A 16,941-nucleotide genomic window follows, 5' to 3' on the forward strand; every position below is an offset into this window, starting at 1 on the left:
GAGGACCCCTGAAGCCTCCTTGCCAAAGGGCCAGGGGAAGGCCTGGGATCCTGGCAGCTCTGCCCTGAGGCCCCCTCACCCAGCTGTTCCTGCAGCTTTTTGGGACTCCCCCAGGGCAGGCCAGATAGAGTTTGCAAAGACTTCTGGGGAAGCCCACCCACCTCCCACCACCTGCCACCTTGGGGAACTCCGCTGAGGCCAGGCCTAAGGGCCTGAAATTCTCAAGATTGGAGAATTAGCCTGTGGAGAAGGAAACTGAGGCTCACAGCAGAGAAGGGCCTGGCCCAAGGTCAAGGAGAAGGAAGTGGGTGCTGGAATCCAGCTTTCCAGACACTGGCCATGCCCCCCTATCCCCACACTTCATGGAAATGGTGGACTTCAGGCCTCAAGGTCTGGAAAAGGATGTTTCCATGTTCAATTCATGCATTTTTTCGATACTATTGAGCATCTACTGTATGTGGGTGCTATTGTAGATGCTGAGGATCTTGGGGAACAAAACAGACAAAACCCCTGCCTGCACTCAGGAAGGTGACTGTGAACCAGAAACATAATACATGAGCCAGCTTTATATTACGCTGGTGATGTATACACATGGAGAAGAGGAAGTAGAGAGGGAAGGGGGTTAGGAGGGCCGGGACTCAGGGAGAAAGGAAGATAGAGATTAGAACTTTAAACAGGCTGGCCAGAGTGGGCTCACTGTGGTGACATTTGAAGGAGGTTGGGGTTAGCCAGGCGGATGTCTGCAGAACATTCCAAACAGAGGTTGGAACAGCAGTGTAAAGATCCTATGGTAGGAGGGTGCCTGGGATACTTGAGGAACTGCAGGGAGGCCAGAGTGGCTGGAGCAGAGGAGTGGGGAAGGGAAGTGCAGGAGATGAGGCCAGACTGCATGGGGTAGAACGGATGCAGCCTTTGAAAACCATGGGCCTTTATTTAGAATGAAATGGGGAGGCGTTGAAGGGCTTTGGACAGAAGAGCGACATCATCTGACTCATGTTATGAAAGAATCACCCTGTCAGGGTGGTGGGGGAGGGAAGTGGAGGCAGGGAGAAGGTTGGGGGGTTGTGGAAGTGATCCAGGGGAGAGATGATGGCGGCCTGGCCAGGATGGTGGCAGTGGAAGCGGTGAGAAATATTTGGACTTCTGACATATTTTGAAGGCAGAGCCAACAGGAAATCCTGATGGGTTGGATGTAGGATGTGAGAGACAGAGAGAAGGCAGGGATGATGCCAAGGCTTGTGGCCTGAGCAGCTGGAAGGATGGAGTTGCCATCAACTGACATTGGGTGGAGCAGGCAGGGTGAGCTTTGGAAGCAACAGACAAGGCTGGCCTGCTGGGAGCTAGGCGGGGAGACTGGCCGGACCTGGCTGCCCTCAGCAGCAAGTCCCTGAGAGATGCCCCTCATCCTCTCCCGGGTGGGGGCAGCACAGAAGTCCATCCTGGGAGTCTTCCTCTTCCAAGCCCCTGTGCCCAGCCTTCTCCCAACCTGCTGCTTCCAAGCCTGGGAGGAGGGTCCGGGAGTCAGGGCCCCGCCTGCAGCCCCTCGCCACCGTCAGGCTGCCCTCAGAGCTAGGGTGGTGGTAATGGTGATTGCCGGCGAGGTCAGGCAGGAGGCCACTTCTAACCTGTGATCACCGGCCAGCAGTGACATAAGAAGGGTTTGGATGCCCCTGGAACTTTAGAAGGATAAAATCCGCTGGGTGGAAATGCCCTGGTGAGGGCGGGGCAGAGAAAGCAGACAGCAGAGAACAGCCCTCAGGGGCTCCATCTGCGCTTCCCTTCTTTGAAGACGGCAGAATGTTGTGAGGTCCAGCTTTGGGGAAATGCCCCAGGATTGTCTTGTCTGCTCATACTCAACTCAGGACAGTCCTTCTTCCCCAGAGAGTCTACTTCGGGGCAGGGAAGGGGCAGGCCCAAGAATCTGACTTGAAGGAAAGCACATGGGACCTAAAGCCCAGGCTTTGTGACCCTGCTCCTCCACACTAGCGGGTGGCTTTGGAACTCAGTTTTCTCATCTGTAGCATTGGGAGGTGCATTACAAGTCCTGGGGTGATTGCGGCTATTACAGACGTGTGAGTGTGTGTGTGTGTGTGTGTGTGTGTGTGTGTGAAGTGCACATAGCAGGCCCTCAGTGAAGGTCTGATAGCTGGGACATGCTTGGGCTTGCCCCCAGCCTCTTGGGCCGCAGGAAGGCTGGCCCAACGCAGGACAGCCTGTGAAAACGATCCAGCCGGGAATCAGAAAGACTGGACACAGGAAGACCTGCTGGCTCTCTCACACCCCGCCTGTTTTCGGTGGGCCAGGAGCCCTGCCACTGTCTCGAGCTGTCCCCGTGGCTCCACTCCCACCCTGCCTCCCACAGGTCTCGCTGATCAGCCTGGTGGCCAACGCGCTGGGCTTTGCTGAGATGGGCCCCATCAAGTCACTGCGGACCTTGCGTGCGCTCCGACCCCTGCGAGCCCTGTCACGATTTGAGGGCATGAGGGTAAGAGGGGTGGCTCTTCCCACAGGGGCAGTGGGAGGTGGCTCCATGGAGGGGACCCGCAGGCCCACTTGCTGTCCAGGCGGCCCTGACCCGGTGGGAGCATGTGCAGGATCTCCAGGAAGCACGGCTGGGCTTGGTGGCACTCGGAGATGGAGAGCTGTGCGAACCTCCCCCCAGGCCTGCCACTCCCAGCCCTGTGGGCTCCACGAGGGCCAGAGAGCCCTGGATAATGGAGAGGAAGTGAGGCCTGGGGCACAGGCGTCTCAGCTGCAGCCAGCCCCACCGGCCCAGGGCCCCTTCGGCTTCTGCTCTCCAGCGGGGCCTCGTGTCTATGTGCGCCCCGGCTCCATGTGTCCATCCCTGTCCCCTGCCTCCTGGCCATCACAGGCTGCCTTTCCTCTGTCTGTGACAGGCAGTAGGGCAGTGCTAGGGAGGATGAAGGAAGCAAGGAAGGAGCCAGCTGTATTCTCACCATGAGAGAGCAGCTTGTATTTGCTTAGTAAGCTCTTTGGCACTATTTTCTAAGTGCAGAGCCCTCTGCGTTTTTTTCAAGTCACCAAATTTTACCAAAGAATGTGCACATATAAGGCAAATTGAAAAGCCCACCAAGAAAAAACATTATCCATTTTATATAGCAAGAAAACGAACCCATGTGTTTGTGTGTGGGGTTTTTTTTTGTTTCTTGTTTTTACAAAATGTTCACAGTTCTGTTGTGACTTTAGCAGACACATCTGTGTGTCTCTCACTGACCCAGCAGGCACCATTACACAGCCCCAATTTGGTTGATGGTTTTGAACTTTGCTCACACGCCCGATCCATGGAGAAGCAAGCTGTTTATTTCTGGTGGGAAGCCATTCACAAGTGAATAATCCGACCTAAGTTAAATGTCTCTTTGGGAGCAAGGACATTTTGTTCTGGGACAAGGGGACATGGGAGAGACACTAGTTGCCAGGAATGCCTCTGCTGTGGCTGCTGGCCACAGAGCCAGAGAAGGGCAAACGGGAGAGTTGGTTTCCCACCCTGTTCCCAGGTTCATCATGCCTGCTGGGGGGCCGCGGACCGACCCCCTTCTTTGCTTGTGTCAGCATTACCATATCCACCGCCCAGCCCCACACCAGCTCCGCTCCTAGTCTGTGTGGCAAACATGTTCCTGGCTCACAGACAGCTGAGAACTAGGTCCCTCACTGGAGTGGAGTCCCCAGTTATTTTTGCCAAGGATACTTCTCCTGGGTGCTGTGAGTTTAAATGAAGAGCATGGGGCCATGGCCCCATGGGGTCAGAGAGCCTCTCCCTGGGGAGGGCAGAGGCACAGGGAGCGTGCACACCACCCGCCCTGCCAGCCCTGCTCCCACCACAGCATGGGAGGGCTGTCAGAGCACCCTCCAGACGTACCACCCGGAGGTCCCCTGGGCACACTTTACAGGAGAACACCCATCCATCCCGGTAGCAGCAACCCCAAAGGAAATCAGAAGCTTAGCTCAGAGAGTGTATCTCCAGAGGCCCTTTCTCATCAGACTTGTGGCATACTCATCCAGCAGAGACCCTGCTGAAAATTAAGTTTGAAGGTCATGGATTCCAGGCAGAGCCAAGAAGGGAAAGGCAGATGTTCTGAGCTGTGTCAGACTTTAGGGTGCAAAGCAAAAGGCGTGTGTGTTCTCTCTCACTCCCCTCGCTGCCCACCAGAGCTTCCAGCCATGGGTTCCCCTTCACTGGGGACAGGAATTGTTCCTCACCCCCATAGGGACCTATACCCAGGAGGTTGAGTAGTTTGGGGCTCTAGAAAAGGGTGTGTGTTCTGGGCACCCCCAGGAACTGAGCCTCTTCTCTGCCCACTTGAGGTTGTGGTCAATGCCCTGGTGGGCGCCATCCCCTCCATCATGAACGTCCTCCTCGTCTGCCTCATCTTCTGGCTCATCTTCAGTATCATGGGCGTGAACCTCTTCGCGGGGAAGTTTGGGAGATGCATCAACCAGACTGAGGGAGACCTGCCCCTGAACTACACCATCGTGAACAACAAGAGCGACTGTGTGTCTTTCAACGTGACTGGTGAATTGTACTGGACCAAGGTGAAAGTCAACTTTGACAACGTGGGGGCCGGGTACCTGGCCCTTCTGCAGGTGGTAAGTCCTGTGGGGGTAGGGAAGGGCCTTCCTTCCTCCTACTGGCTGACCAGCAACAGGCACCTTCCCCTGTGCTGTGGGCAGGTGAGGGAGAGCGGGGCCACTCTGGATCCTCACGATAGGATCATGTTGCCCAAAGGAGGCTTAGGATTCTCCAGGGAATTCTTGGCTGCTTGGGAAGGCCCCAGATTTTCCATTCTAAGGAAGATGCTATATTCTCCAAGTATGGCCTGGGGCTTCAGCACTACGGCAGAACCAGCTCCCCAGACAGCAGTCAGTTTGGCAGTACGATGGCACAGATTGCAAGTGAACGACCATAGACACCCAGGGACTGAACTAGTAGCAAAATTGTGACTCTGGCCGCCCCTCTGTTATAAAAGGTAGTGATACCTCCTGCGTTGTTAAAAGAATATATTTCCTTTCATCTCTAATGTGCAAGATGTGTGATGTTTAAACACGCATGGCCTTCCCCAGTCTTTCCAAAGTTTCCATTGATTTGTGAGGACAGTGGCTTCAGTGATTATAATGCACAGCATACAAATAACCTTGACAACAGAAATCAGTCTGAACCATAACATGCAAAGCTGCAGCTTGTTCTTCTTGCTGTCCCAACCAAAAGCCCAGACACCTGTCTCTAGTCCCCAGAACAGAGGGAAGCTTGACACATCTCCTCACACCTCCACGCACCTCTTAAATCACAGGGATAGCTTTCTCCAACGACTCCCCTGAAATACATAGTGGGGAACATGATTAGAGCCCTGAAATACATAGTGGAGAACATGATTAGAGCCAAACTCAGAGCGCCTTCCATCCCTGTGACTGTCCCTTCTGAATGTCAGAACTTGGAAGGAAAGCCCCCTTTCTGTTGCAGACAGAACCGCACAGTGGCTGGGAAGAATTCGGTCACGGGCATCTCGTAACCTTGGGTGGTCCCCAGCAGGTCCCACAGCATCTCCAGGCCTCTCTGTACAGGTGAGGGCCCCGTGGCACAGGGAGCTGAAGCAGTTGCCTTCTCTGCGGCTGCCTTGGTTTCCCTCTGCCCTGCCTGACTCATGAAAACTCTTAGACATGGAAAGTCTGTGCAGACCAGCTTATACCCTGAAAGTAGGCTCAGGACACGATCGGATTTTGCCAAGGACACAAGTGAGGTCCGCTAGGCAATTGGTCTCACCAGCAAGCATGTCCCCCAGGCTCTTTCTGAATCATCATAGCATCCCAGACTTGGGCAGTCCATGCAGCCAGTGCCAGGACCTTGTCCTATTCGGCCTCCTCTTTCCTACCTTGTGTGCCATGCCAGCGCCGGCACGTATGGACTCACAAGAGCCAATTGCTACATTTTCCAATATTTGGCAAGCCATTATTAAAAATTAGATTTTTAAACTTGTAATTAACTCAATGATATTGAAACGAAATCAGAACTCACCATTACCACTTATTATCATCTATGCTCCTGAGGTTATTCACACCTATTATATCCATACAGTGGAAATATTACAACGCTGTGCTCCTGTGCATCTCTTCCCAACTCTGTGTTCAGTAATGACATGTTGGCAACTTAAGGATGGCAATGATGGGAGTATTTACACAGAGAAGCTGGCAAACGCAACAATCAGGGCTTTTCTTTTTCTTCTGGAAAGCCATTTGTTAGCCATTTGCCAACACACCACTAGCAAAAGGACCCCCTTAAGTATGAGGGAAGGTTGGGATTCTTCAGGGACTTCCTTTGAAAAGCTATGAAGCAGAAGCAATAAGGCTCATGACAAAGGGGACCAGGTCAGCCCTGGAGTCCACCTGAAGTAAGAACTGAGAGCCCAAGAGCCACCTCTCTCTCCCTGATACCTGCTGTGCGCTTCTGTGTCATTTTAGAATCTGAAATGAATGTGGATCTGAAGGGAAGTCGCTTGGCCAACATCAAGAAGTTTATTCCCCCACTGTATGACCTTGTTGGGGTGTCTGCTTGGCTGGCTTCCCCTCCTCCTCAGCCCTGAACAAGAAGGCCTTTCCCTGACCGCCCAGCCGTTTGGATACTGCTGAAAGGGTGGGATGGACTGATTGCTTCTTGTAGGAGGTTATTTCCTGGCCTCATCTGCCCAGACGGGAGCCCTAAGTAGCTCCATAGATGCAGGATTAAATGATTTCCTTACTTTTGTTTTTTCCTTCCAGGCAACATTTAAAGGCTGGATGGACATCATGTATGCAGCTGTGGACTCCAGGGGGGTAGGTTGTCACACTGGCCTCTCTGCCTGAGTCAGGCACCCGAGGTTCCCAGCTTCTTGGCCCCCAGGGTATCAGGGTCTACATCCCATAAGGGCCAGGTCTCTTGTGTCAACCCAGAGTTGAGCCTCTCTGGAATGCCTAGGCCTGGCCCTGGGGCAGGGTTGTGTGGTCTCCCAAGGAGTCCCCAAATTTACAAATATCTTTCAAATTAAATTCACTGTAATTTAGTTGAATCAAAGTCTTACCCCAGGAGGATGGGGTGGAACCAACAGAGACATAAATCAAGTTTCTCCTTTGTCCTTGTGCTCCACCCCCATCACACTGAGAGTTGCAGGCTGAGAGATGCCCCCATATACTCAAACCTCCCAGTGGCCCAGGGGAAGGAGCCATGCAGGGACGCTGTGCCAGCCCTGAGCCCAGCATGCCTGCCCTTATCACCTGCCACCACCCACTCTTCTCAACTTCATCCCCACCCACCCATCACACACACTCAGACATACACGCTGTGTGGTGACCTTCCTCTGACACACCCAGCCAGCCCACCCCCATTCCCGCCTGTCTGACCTCCCGTCTGGTTTCTCCCCTCTAGTATGAAGAGCAGCCCCAGTGGGAATACAACCTCTACATGTACATCTACTTTGTTATTTTCATCATCTTCGGGTCTTTCTTCACCCTGAACCTTTTCATCGGTGTCATCATTGACAACTTCAACCAACAGAAGAAAAAGATACGTAGAGCACAGGTTCCCCAGGCTGCAGGGCAAGGCTGGATGCCAGGGACTTGGGAGCCTTTCCAGCTCCTGGCCCCATTTTTCCTTCCTGTTGGGGATGGTCCTCTTCTTGCTCCTGTTGGGATAGGGTGGGAGAGGGGTGTGTCTATAATGTGACCTGCTTAGGGCTGTAAGCCTGTAACAAGGTGCCCCACGCCTGCCGTAGTCTGAGAGATGAGGCTCCTAAGAGAACCTGGGGTGAGGATTGTGTCTGTTTACCTGGTCCGTGATCAGGGACAATGGTGGGGGCGGTACTGCACAGAGGCCAGGGTCTTCCAGGAGCTCCATCAGAGGGGCCATGATTGGGGGGCAGGCAAACCAAGTGGGCAGAGAGAACTTCCAAGGTGGCTGAGCTGAGCAGGGGAGAGGATGGGAGTAGGGACTGGATTTGCAAGTCACAAAGTCAGAGAGAGCTCAAGGAGAATGGGGACAGGGACCCAGGAGAAGCAGGTCCGGGGGTGGGGGGAATCTCTGGTGCAGGATAGAGGCACACTTTTCTCCCCCAGGAGAGGAAGTGCGGAGGAGCGCAACCCTGGCATCCTCATCAAGGAGGCGAGATCCCTGTGCCCTCCATGCTGGGGGCTCTGAGAACTCCAAAATGAAGCTGGTGCCTGTCTCTCTGCACTTAGGGGGCCAGGACATCTTCATGACAGAGGAGCAGAAGAAGTACTACAATGCCATGAAAAAGCTGGGCTCCAAGAAGCCCCAGAAGCCCATCCCACGGCCCCTGGTGAGTCAGGCTTTCGATTTGGTGGGAGTGGGGAGGACCAGCTGAGGGGACCCTGGGAAGGCCCCATGCCACAAGACCAGCTATCAGGGCCTCTTCACAGTCTTTTGGCCCAACCTAGGGCCCTCAGCCTGTCCAGGAAAGGAGGGACCTGTAACCACACACAGGGGCCTCAGTCTCACGGAGATAGAACGGAAGGCATGAGACAGCTATGGCAGCCCAGGGGACACTCCCCTCCCACAGGAACCTCTCAGTGAGCCCCCTTCTCCCCTGCAGGGCTGCAGGCTTTCCCCAGGGAGCGCAGGGCAGCCTGCCCCCACCCCCGTGCATAACCTCATCCTTGCAACTCCCTGAGCAGTAGAGTTCCCTGGTAGGTGGGGCCCAGAGGGGTGCTGGGTTCTCTGCTAGGCTGACTCCCTTGGCCCAAAAAAGTGTGTGTGTGTGTGTGTGTGTGTGTGTGTGTGTGTATTGGAGCAGGATGGGGGCAGTACTGAGGTTAATTAGGTGAATGGTACCTAAATCACTAGCTTGTAAGTGGCAGCCCCAGTTTTTGCATCTAATTCATCCATTTCATCTGATACTTTCCTGTTCTCCATGCTCGGTTCTAGGTTACGTGTGTGTGTGTGTGTGTGTGTGCATGCGCAGACGTGTGTTTTCACTTATTTATAATCGTCTCTCTTCCCCAAAATAATCTTACAATTAAAGACACATATAAATACAGTCAGTAGAATCCACTGGACCACTGGGGGAGTCCCAAGTAGAATAAATAAAATAAATTCCATAAAAAGGGTGGAGAAAATTTGTTAACCTGAGGACTGAGACAATTACTAGGACTGAAATTTAAATCTGACCTTGAGCCTTCAGACAGTGGGAACAAAAAGGGAAGCATGATGAATGATGTGCTGAGGAAACTCAGGGTAAGAGAGGTCCCTTTCTGAAGAGCCATCAGAGATGGTCTCAGGGAAGAGAGAGCCTAGGACTGGGCCTGGAAGCCCAGGGAGCTTTCAGCAGGAGAGCCAGGTTGGTCAGCATCCTGACTTCTTCTTCTTCCCGTGACTGTCTGGGGGCATTGCCCCCCCCCCCCAGAGGATGAAGTAGGAGGGTAGGTGGCCTGGGCTGAGAGGCAGCAATGGGGGCGTGCTAGCCTGTCTGAGACCCCTGCTGAGCCCGTCCTTTGCCCCTCCTTTCAGAACAAGTACCAGGGCTTCATATTCGACATTGTGACCAAGCAGGCCTTCGATGTCACCATCATGTTTCTCATCTGCTTGAACATGGTGACCATGATGGTGGAGACAGATGACCAGAGCCCTGAGAAGGTCAACATCTTGGCCAAGATCAACCTGCTCTTCGTAGCCATCTTCACAGGCGAATGTATCGTCAAGATGGCTGCCCTGCGCTACTATTACTTCACCAACAGCTGGAACATCTTTGACTTCGTGGTTGTCATCCTCTCCATCGTGGGTGGGTATGCAAGTTGGCTGGGCAGAAAAGCCCTCCCCAGGCCAGGCCTTTCCCTCTCCTCCAGCCCTGGATCTGTACTTCACCATAACAAGTACACCAGGCTCCTACATTCTTTTCTGTCTACATTCCTTGCCTCTACCCCCATCTCATACACACACACACACACACACACACACACACACACTCACACACACACATCTGGGAGGGCCCAATCAGGCCAAGGGGCCAACCTGGTAGAGGACCCAGCACCCCTTCCTGGCCCCACCCTCCCTGGAACCCTGGAACACAGCTCTCTGATTGGAGAGCTTCAAGGATGAGTCTGGGAAAGGGAATGGGACCTGTGGGGGCTTTCCTGCCTTCCCAAGGGAAGCCTGCCCCTTAGGCTGAAGGAGGAAGAGGTTCCAGAGTCGGGAGGCAGGTGGCCCTCTAAAGTAGAAGTTATCCTTGGAGATGGAAAATTCTGGAGTCTAGCCACCCAGGTATGTGCCAGGTTCCTTCAGACATCACCTGCCTCATGCAGTTTACCTTATAAAGTCAGCACTGAGGCAGGGAAATCATACAACTAGGGAGAAGCAGAGACAGGATTCATACACAGTCTACTCAGGCTGCTATAACAAAATACCAGACTGGGTAACTTATAAACAACAGAAATTTACTTCTCACAGTTCTGGATGCTGGAAGTCCAAGATTAAGGCACCCGCATAATAATGTTTTCTGGTGAGGGTCCTTTTCCTGGTTCATAACCTGCACCTTCTTGCCATGTCCTCACAAAGTGGAAGGGGCTAGGGAGCTCCATGAGCCTCTTTTATAAGGGCACTAATCCCATTTATGTGGGCTCCACCCTCATGACTTAAGCACCTACCAAGGTCCCACCTTCTAATACCATCATCTTTGAGAGTTGGGATTTCAACATATGAATTTAGGGGGAGACAGAAACATTCAGACCATAGCACATGCCCATATCTGTTTAACTTCAGAGCCCAAGTTCTTTTTTTAACAACAGTTTTATTGAGATATAATTTACATAACATAAATCCACCCTTTCAAGTGTACTTCAGTACTTTTTAGTATATTCACATAGCTGTGCAACCATCATCACACTCTAATTTTAGAATATTTTCCTCATCCCCAAAAGAGACTCTGTACCCATTTAGCGATTAGTCCCCATTTTCCCTCTCCCCAGCCCCTTGGCAACCAGTAATCTAAAATTTTGAGGGGCCGCCAAACTGTTTTCCAAAGTGGCTGCACCATTTTACATTCCCATCCTCAATGTATGAGGGTTCCATTTACTCCGCATCCTTACCAACACTTGTTATTTTCTGTATTTTTTAATTATAGCCACTCTAGTGGGTGTGAAGTGATATCTTATTGCGGTTTTGGTTTGCATTTCCCTGATGACTAATGATGATGAACATCTTTTTATGTGTTTATTGGTCATTTTCCTTGGTATATCTTGGTATATAATAAGAGAAATGTCTTGGAGGAATGTCTTCAAATCCTTTGCTCAATTTTTTAATTGACTTATTTATGTTTTTATTGAGTTGTAAGAATTCTTTATATATTCTGGAGGCCAGTCCCTTATCAGATATATGATTTGCAAATATTTTCTCCCATTCTGTAGGTTGTCTTTTCACTTTCTTGGTTGTTATCTCTTGAAGCACAAAGCTTTTATTTTTAAGTCCAATTTATCAATATTTTTTTCTTTTGGCACTTGTGTTCAGGGCCCAGTCTTGACCCTGCCTCCACAGACCGCTGCCTTGGGGTGACTGGCTTTCATCTTTCTGCCATGTTCAGACCCTGCCTTCAGTGCCTCAGAGGCAAAAGCAGGGGCTGCTATGGCTGCAGTGATGGACAGATGGTTAGAAGCTGGAAGTTAGGTCAGGAAATGCTCCGAGAGGTCCCAGGCAGGGGTGAGGGCGAGATTGTGCCTGGTAGGACTGGAGAGAAGCTTTAGAGAATGTGGGTGTCAGGAACAGGAACAGAGCCCTTGAGGCATAGTCTCAGAGATTCCAGGAGGTGCCATCTGTCCTCAGGAACACCTGGTGATCCCAGAGCTTGTGTACCAGAGAGGCATAGTTAACATGTCGACTTGGAGCCAGAGTGTCTGAGTCAAATCGCAGCTTCTCACTGACTAGGTGGTAACTTAGATAAGTTTCCTCTTCCAGAAAATGAGGATGATGGTATCAGCTTTCCTCCTAGGGTAAGCCCTTTCTTCTGTTGGAAGGGCTAAATGGATGGGTATGAATTGCTCAGCCCAGTGCCCTATTGACAGTGAACACTGGACATATGTCAGCCGGTGACATTATTATCATATGAGGAGTTGGGAAAGGTCACTTGGGCCAATACGAGGCAAGTGCATTCCACTCTTTCCCCTATAACTTACATCCCTGCTTCTTGAAACTCCAAATCCAGAGTAGTCAGTGGAGATGGGTGGGCAGGCCTGGCAGCTAGCAGAGTTGAAAGGGTCATAGGAAGCACCTCAGAGAGGCTGAGATGTGACAGGTGAGGTGCGGGGAGTGGGCCGACTGCCTGGCCAGTGCCTCTTGTATTTCAGTGTGCACACAGACGACCTGGGCTTGTTAAAACACAGTGGGTCTGGGGCGGAGCTGAGATTCTGCATTCCTGATAAGTGCCCAGGAGATCAGGCTTCTGGTCCTTGGACCACACTTTGAGTAGCAAGGAGCTAAAAGTTCCCGAGTTCTGGTCCAAGGTGGGCCACCAAGATGCTGAGAAAGTCCCCTGAGGCCTCAGAACCCAAGATCTGGAAGATGGGCCTGGTACGGCTCTGCAGGTGTTCTCAGGAGCCTAAGGAAAGGAGAGCTAAGAAGGCACTTTGCAAAAGATGCAGGTACTGTAGGTCCTCCTTTTCTGGACCACAGATGCAGCAATGGAGGCTCAAAGAGGTGGGTGGAGGCAGGGTCCTTGCAGGCCCCAGGTGACCCAGGCCTCCACTTCCTGGCTCCTCGCTGTACAGAGACCCCTCCCAGCGATGCTGGGCTGGAGGGAGGACAGCAATGCCATCAGTGGCCACAGTCTGCATTGTTTCCCACAGGCACTGTGCTCTCAGACATCATCCAGAAGTACTTCTTCTCCCCAACGCTCTTCCGAGTCATCCGCCTGGCCCGGATCGGCCGCATCCTCAGGCTGATCCGCGGGGCCAAGGGCATCCGCACGCTGCTCTTCGCGCTCATGATGTCCCTGCCCGCCCTCTTCAATATTGGGCTGCTGCTCTTCCTGGTCATGTTCATCTACTCCATCTTCGGCATGGCCAACTTCGCCTACGTCAAGTGGGAGGCTGGCATTGATGACATGTTCAACTTCCAGACCTTCGCCAACAGCATGCTGTGCCTCTTCCAGATCACCACGTCGGCAGGCTGGGACGGGCTCCTCAGCCCCATCCTCAACACGGGGCCTCCCTACTGCGACCCCAACCTGCCCAACAGCAACGGCACTAGAGGGGACTGTGGGAACCCCATCGTGGGCATCCTCTTCTTCACCACCTACATCATCATCTCCTTCCTCATCGTGGTCAACATGTACATCGCCATCATCCTGGAGAACTTCAGTGTGGCCACGGAGGAGAGCACGGAGCCCCTGAGCGAGGATGACTTCGACATGTTCTATGAGATCTGGGAGAAGTTTGACCCGGAGGCCACCCAGTTCATTGAGTATTCGGCCCTGTCCGACTTTGCTGACGCCCTGTCTGAGCCGCTCCGAATCGCCAAGCCCAACCAGATAAGCCTCATCAATATGGACCTGCCCATGGTGAGCGGGGACCGTATCCACTGCATGGACATCCTCTTTGCCTTCACCAAGAGGGTCCTGGGCGAGTCTGGGGAGATGGACGCCCTGAAGATCCAAATGGAGGAGAAGTTCATGGCGGCCAACCCGTCCAAGATCTCGTACGAGCCCATCACCACCACACTCCGGCGCAAGCACGAGGAGGTGTCGGCCTCGATCATCCAGCGGGCCTTCCGCAGGCACCTGCTGCGGCGCTCCATGAAGCACGCCTCCTTCCTCTTCCGCCAGCAGGCGGGCGGCAGCGGCCTCTCCGAGGAGGATGCCCCCGAGCAGGAGGGCCTCATCGCCTACATGATGAACGAGAACTTCTCCCAGCGCCTTGTCCCGCCCTCCAGCTCCTCCATCTCCTCCACGTCCTTCCCACCCTCCTACGACAGCGTTACCAGGGCCACCAGCGATAACCCCCAGGCGCGGGCATCTGACTACAGCCCCAGCGAAGATCTCGCGGACATCCCCCCGTCCCCAGACAGGGACCGTGAATCTGTCGTGTGAGCGTGCCCCGGTGGGCCAGCGCACAGCGTCATGGCAAACCCAAATGCAGCCCCAGACCAGCAGCCGTTGGGCCATCTGTCCTTGCTTTGGGCTTCAGGAGTGAGAGATGAGCCTCAGCCCCATGGACCGACAAGGCAGAGCCCTGTGCACCATGCTGATGCCTGGAAGCATTTGGCTACGCCAGCCATTCGGGGTGGCCTGTCCCTAGAGGCCCCAAGTGTACCAGTCCTGGCGGAAGGTTCTGGTCAGGCAACACCCCAGGGCTCTGACAAGAAACTCCATCCCAGCTGCTGAGACAAAATACAAAACTGAGACTGTAGGTGTTGTGAACGGGCTTTCATAAATTTATTATATTTGATATTTTTTTACTTGAGCAAAGAACTAACTTTTTTCATGGACGGATCGGCAGCAATTCCCGCTGCCTCTTCTTAACTCTGCACGAGAGTGTCTATGGAGCTGCTGGGACTCTGTTGTCAAAGCAAAAGTGAAATCCAGTGTGGGTCCCACAGGCCTTCACTGCCCAGGGGTTGGGCTAAGGTGCCAAGAGGGCTGAACCCCTTCCCCTTCATGCGTGTGCACGCTCCCATACACACAGAGGCCAGACACAGGCCACGTGTGGCCTGGGCTCCCCGAGGTGAGCACCAGGCAGCCTCTTGTGCCCTAGCCTAAGGGAGACAGGCCTTTCCTCCCGGCCCCCATGGGTGGGATTCTTGTCAGCCGGGGCTCATCCTGGCCTTCCATTGTACCCAAGGTCCATTTTCCCCTTGTATTTTTATGCAGGCCACCCTGGGGTCAGTTCTACAGATACAACAAGCTTCCAGAAGGAGTGTCCCGGGTCCCAGGGCTGGTCCTCGGCACTGATGTTGCCTTTCTTCCCTGGAGAGCGTGGCCTCTGTTAGTGTATTAACGTTAAACGAAGGGCCTGAGGGAGGAGCCCCACTCACTTCCTGCCACCCAGCTTGTCCTTGCTGCCCAGCCTGACCGGCCCTGCCCCACAGGCGAGGAAGAGAAGGCTGAGCCTGTGGGGTTAGGGCTGAGAAACACAACAGCCCTCAGAGCGGGGGCCCCTGGCCCATGTGGAGAAGGGAGTCTGTTGTCATCACCCAGGCTCTCTCTCCGGACCTTTCTGCCTCTGCCCAGCTGTGAGGGGATGCCCGTGTGGCCTCCAGCTCCTCTCCAGATGCAGTGGCATGGGGGTGGGGAGGGCTGTTCGGGCCCTGTGCAGAGAAGGGGCCTCAGGAGGCTCAGGCCCAGTCCCTGTGCCCTGGGAGGGGAATGGACCCCAGACCCCCTGGGAAAGGGAGTAGTGTGACCCTGGACCAGCCCCTCCCGCTCAGCCCAGGGTCCTGGTGGCACCCGCATGCAGGACCTTCTGGGGCAGCGACCAGGCTGCCCATAGGTCTTGTGAGCAGGCCTTTTCAGGGAAAAATACTTTTTCTAGTCCAATTACCACCCCCAGGGCCTCTTCAGCTGCTGACAATCCTACTTAGCATATGCAAATCTTTTAATGTAGAGAACTGTCACCCTGAGAGTGACAGTGGTGGCTGGTGGAGCCTGTGCAGGCAGGGGCTCGGCTGCCCAAATCCGCTCTCCAGCAAAGCCGCCCTCCACCCGGCGGCAGCCACCTCTCAGGGCAGCCCGGGAAGCCAGAAGCTGGCTGTCCTAACCTACCTCGCCGAGCCGTCAGGGAGCTGGCCGTGGGGAGCTAAGGGGACACTGCCGGCGAGACAAGTATTATGTTTCTTCTTGTCACCTGAGTTCCCTTGGTGGCAGCCCCAGCCTCCACCCCCTTCCACCCCAGTGATTTCTCTTCTCCCATGTTCCCTTTGAGTCCAGCGTGGGATGTGGTTTTTAACTGTCCCAGCGACACTTCTCTGAGTGGAAATCTTATTTTTGTAGCTCTCTGTGCTGTGCTCTTAAGGCTTGGAGAGGTGTGTGCCCTCCCTGGCACCTGGCACCCAGAGCCTGCTGCATGGACGGGGATGAGGCTGGGAGGCCGGCCGGCCTGCAGGCCCAGCTGACCAGAAGGCAACTGGGGTTTTATATGTGGGGACAGCCTGGGAGCCTGAGGCAGGTGCCCGGGGCCGGCCGCTGACAGACGACGCTGGCTGCACCAAGTGCCAGCCGTTGTCTGAACTACCCAAGCACTTCTCACCAAACTTCGTGCGTAAATAAGATACATATTTTTAAAACAAACCAATAAATGGCTTACATGACCTGGCCTGGACCCTGTTCTTTTTTTTTAATTGAAGCATAGTTGATTTACAAATTTACAATATTGTGTTAGTTTCTGGTATACAGCAAAGTGATTCAGTTTTATATATCCAGCCTTTATTTTTGCCTCTTCCTGTCCCTTTCAGCTTCATTCAGTGGAGACAATCTTCCCTGGCCCCGGGTAAAAACCAGGCCAATGCTGGGGCTTTTCCACTCAGTCTTGGGTGAAACAGCAGCCTTCAGCCACTCTGTTGTAAATACCATCTTAGCCTCATCCTGAGAGTGTCCAGTCCTACGACAGTCGGAGATAGGGTGGCTGGACGGCTAGAGGGGACTCTCATACGGGCATCTTCTGGCTTTCTGGAGACTCCCTACTGGGCCTTCTCCCTGTAGTCTCCTCAGCCCTAGGAATGCACTCTTCCAGGTGCCCCGTGACCCTTCCTTTGCCTGTGGGCACCTGTGGGTCTACTCCCAGCCTCTTCGTGCCAAGCCCCTGGACCTTCCCGGTAGCCCTGTTGTGGAGGCTCACACAGGCCCTCTCTGCCTGCTGCCTCTGGTCCTCAGGAAGCACTAAGCACACTTGCCCCACCCACACTGGCCCGTGGCTAGGACCCGGCAGCAGTGTGCTCCAAGGCCACCACCAGAGCAACCCTCC

General features: G+C 53.7%; 1 protein-coding gene across 7 annotated transcripts in view; it reads left to right on the forward strand.

Moving 5' to 3' along the window:
- SCN5A (sodium voltage-gated channel alpha subunit 5) overlaps nt 1–14,072 on the forward strand; it is a gene marked incomplete at both ends in the record, with an annotated part of 85,866 nt that extends 71,794 nt beyond the window's left edge. For 4 of the 7 annotated variants that reach the window (XM_082664513.1, XM_082664518.1, XM_082664512.1 and 1 more), the window contains 7 exons: nt 2,363–2,485; nt 4,324–4,605; nt 6,769–6,822; nt 7,412–7,553; nt 8,221–8,321; nt 9,509–9,779; nt 12,832–14,072. In XM_082664513.1, the coding sequence (XP_082520639.1) occupies nt 2,363–2,485; nt 4,324–4,605; nt 6,769–6,822; nt 7,412–7,553; nt 8,221–8,321; nt 9,509–9,779; nt 12,832–14,072 (2,214 nt within the window). The remainder of the gene's footprint in view (nt 1–2,362; nt 2,486–4,323; nt 4,606–6,768; nt 6,823–7,411; nt 7,554–8,220; nt 8,322–9,508; nt 9,780–12,831) is intronic. The other 3 variants (XM_082664515.1, XM_082664516.1, XM_082664517.1) reach the window with 2 other exon arrangements.
- Nucleotides 14,073–16,941: the final 2,869 nt, after the last annotated feature.

Source organism: Grampus griseus (genome assembly GCF_964374135.1).
Source record: "Grampus griseus genome assembly, chromosome: 10".
In the NCBI taxonomy this organism is placed as follows: domain Eukaryota; kingdom Metazoa; phylum Chordata; class Mammalia; order Artiodactyla; family Delphinidae; genus Grampus; species Grampus griseus.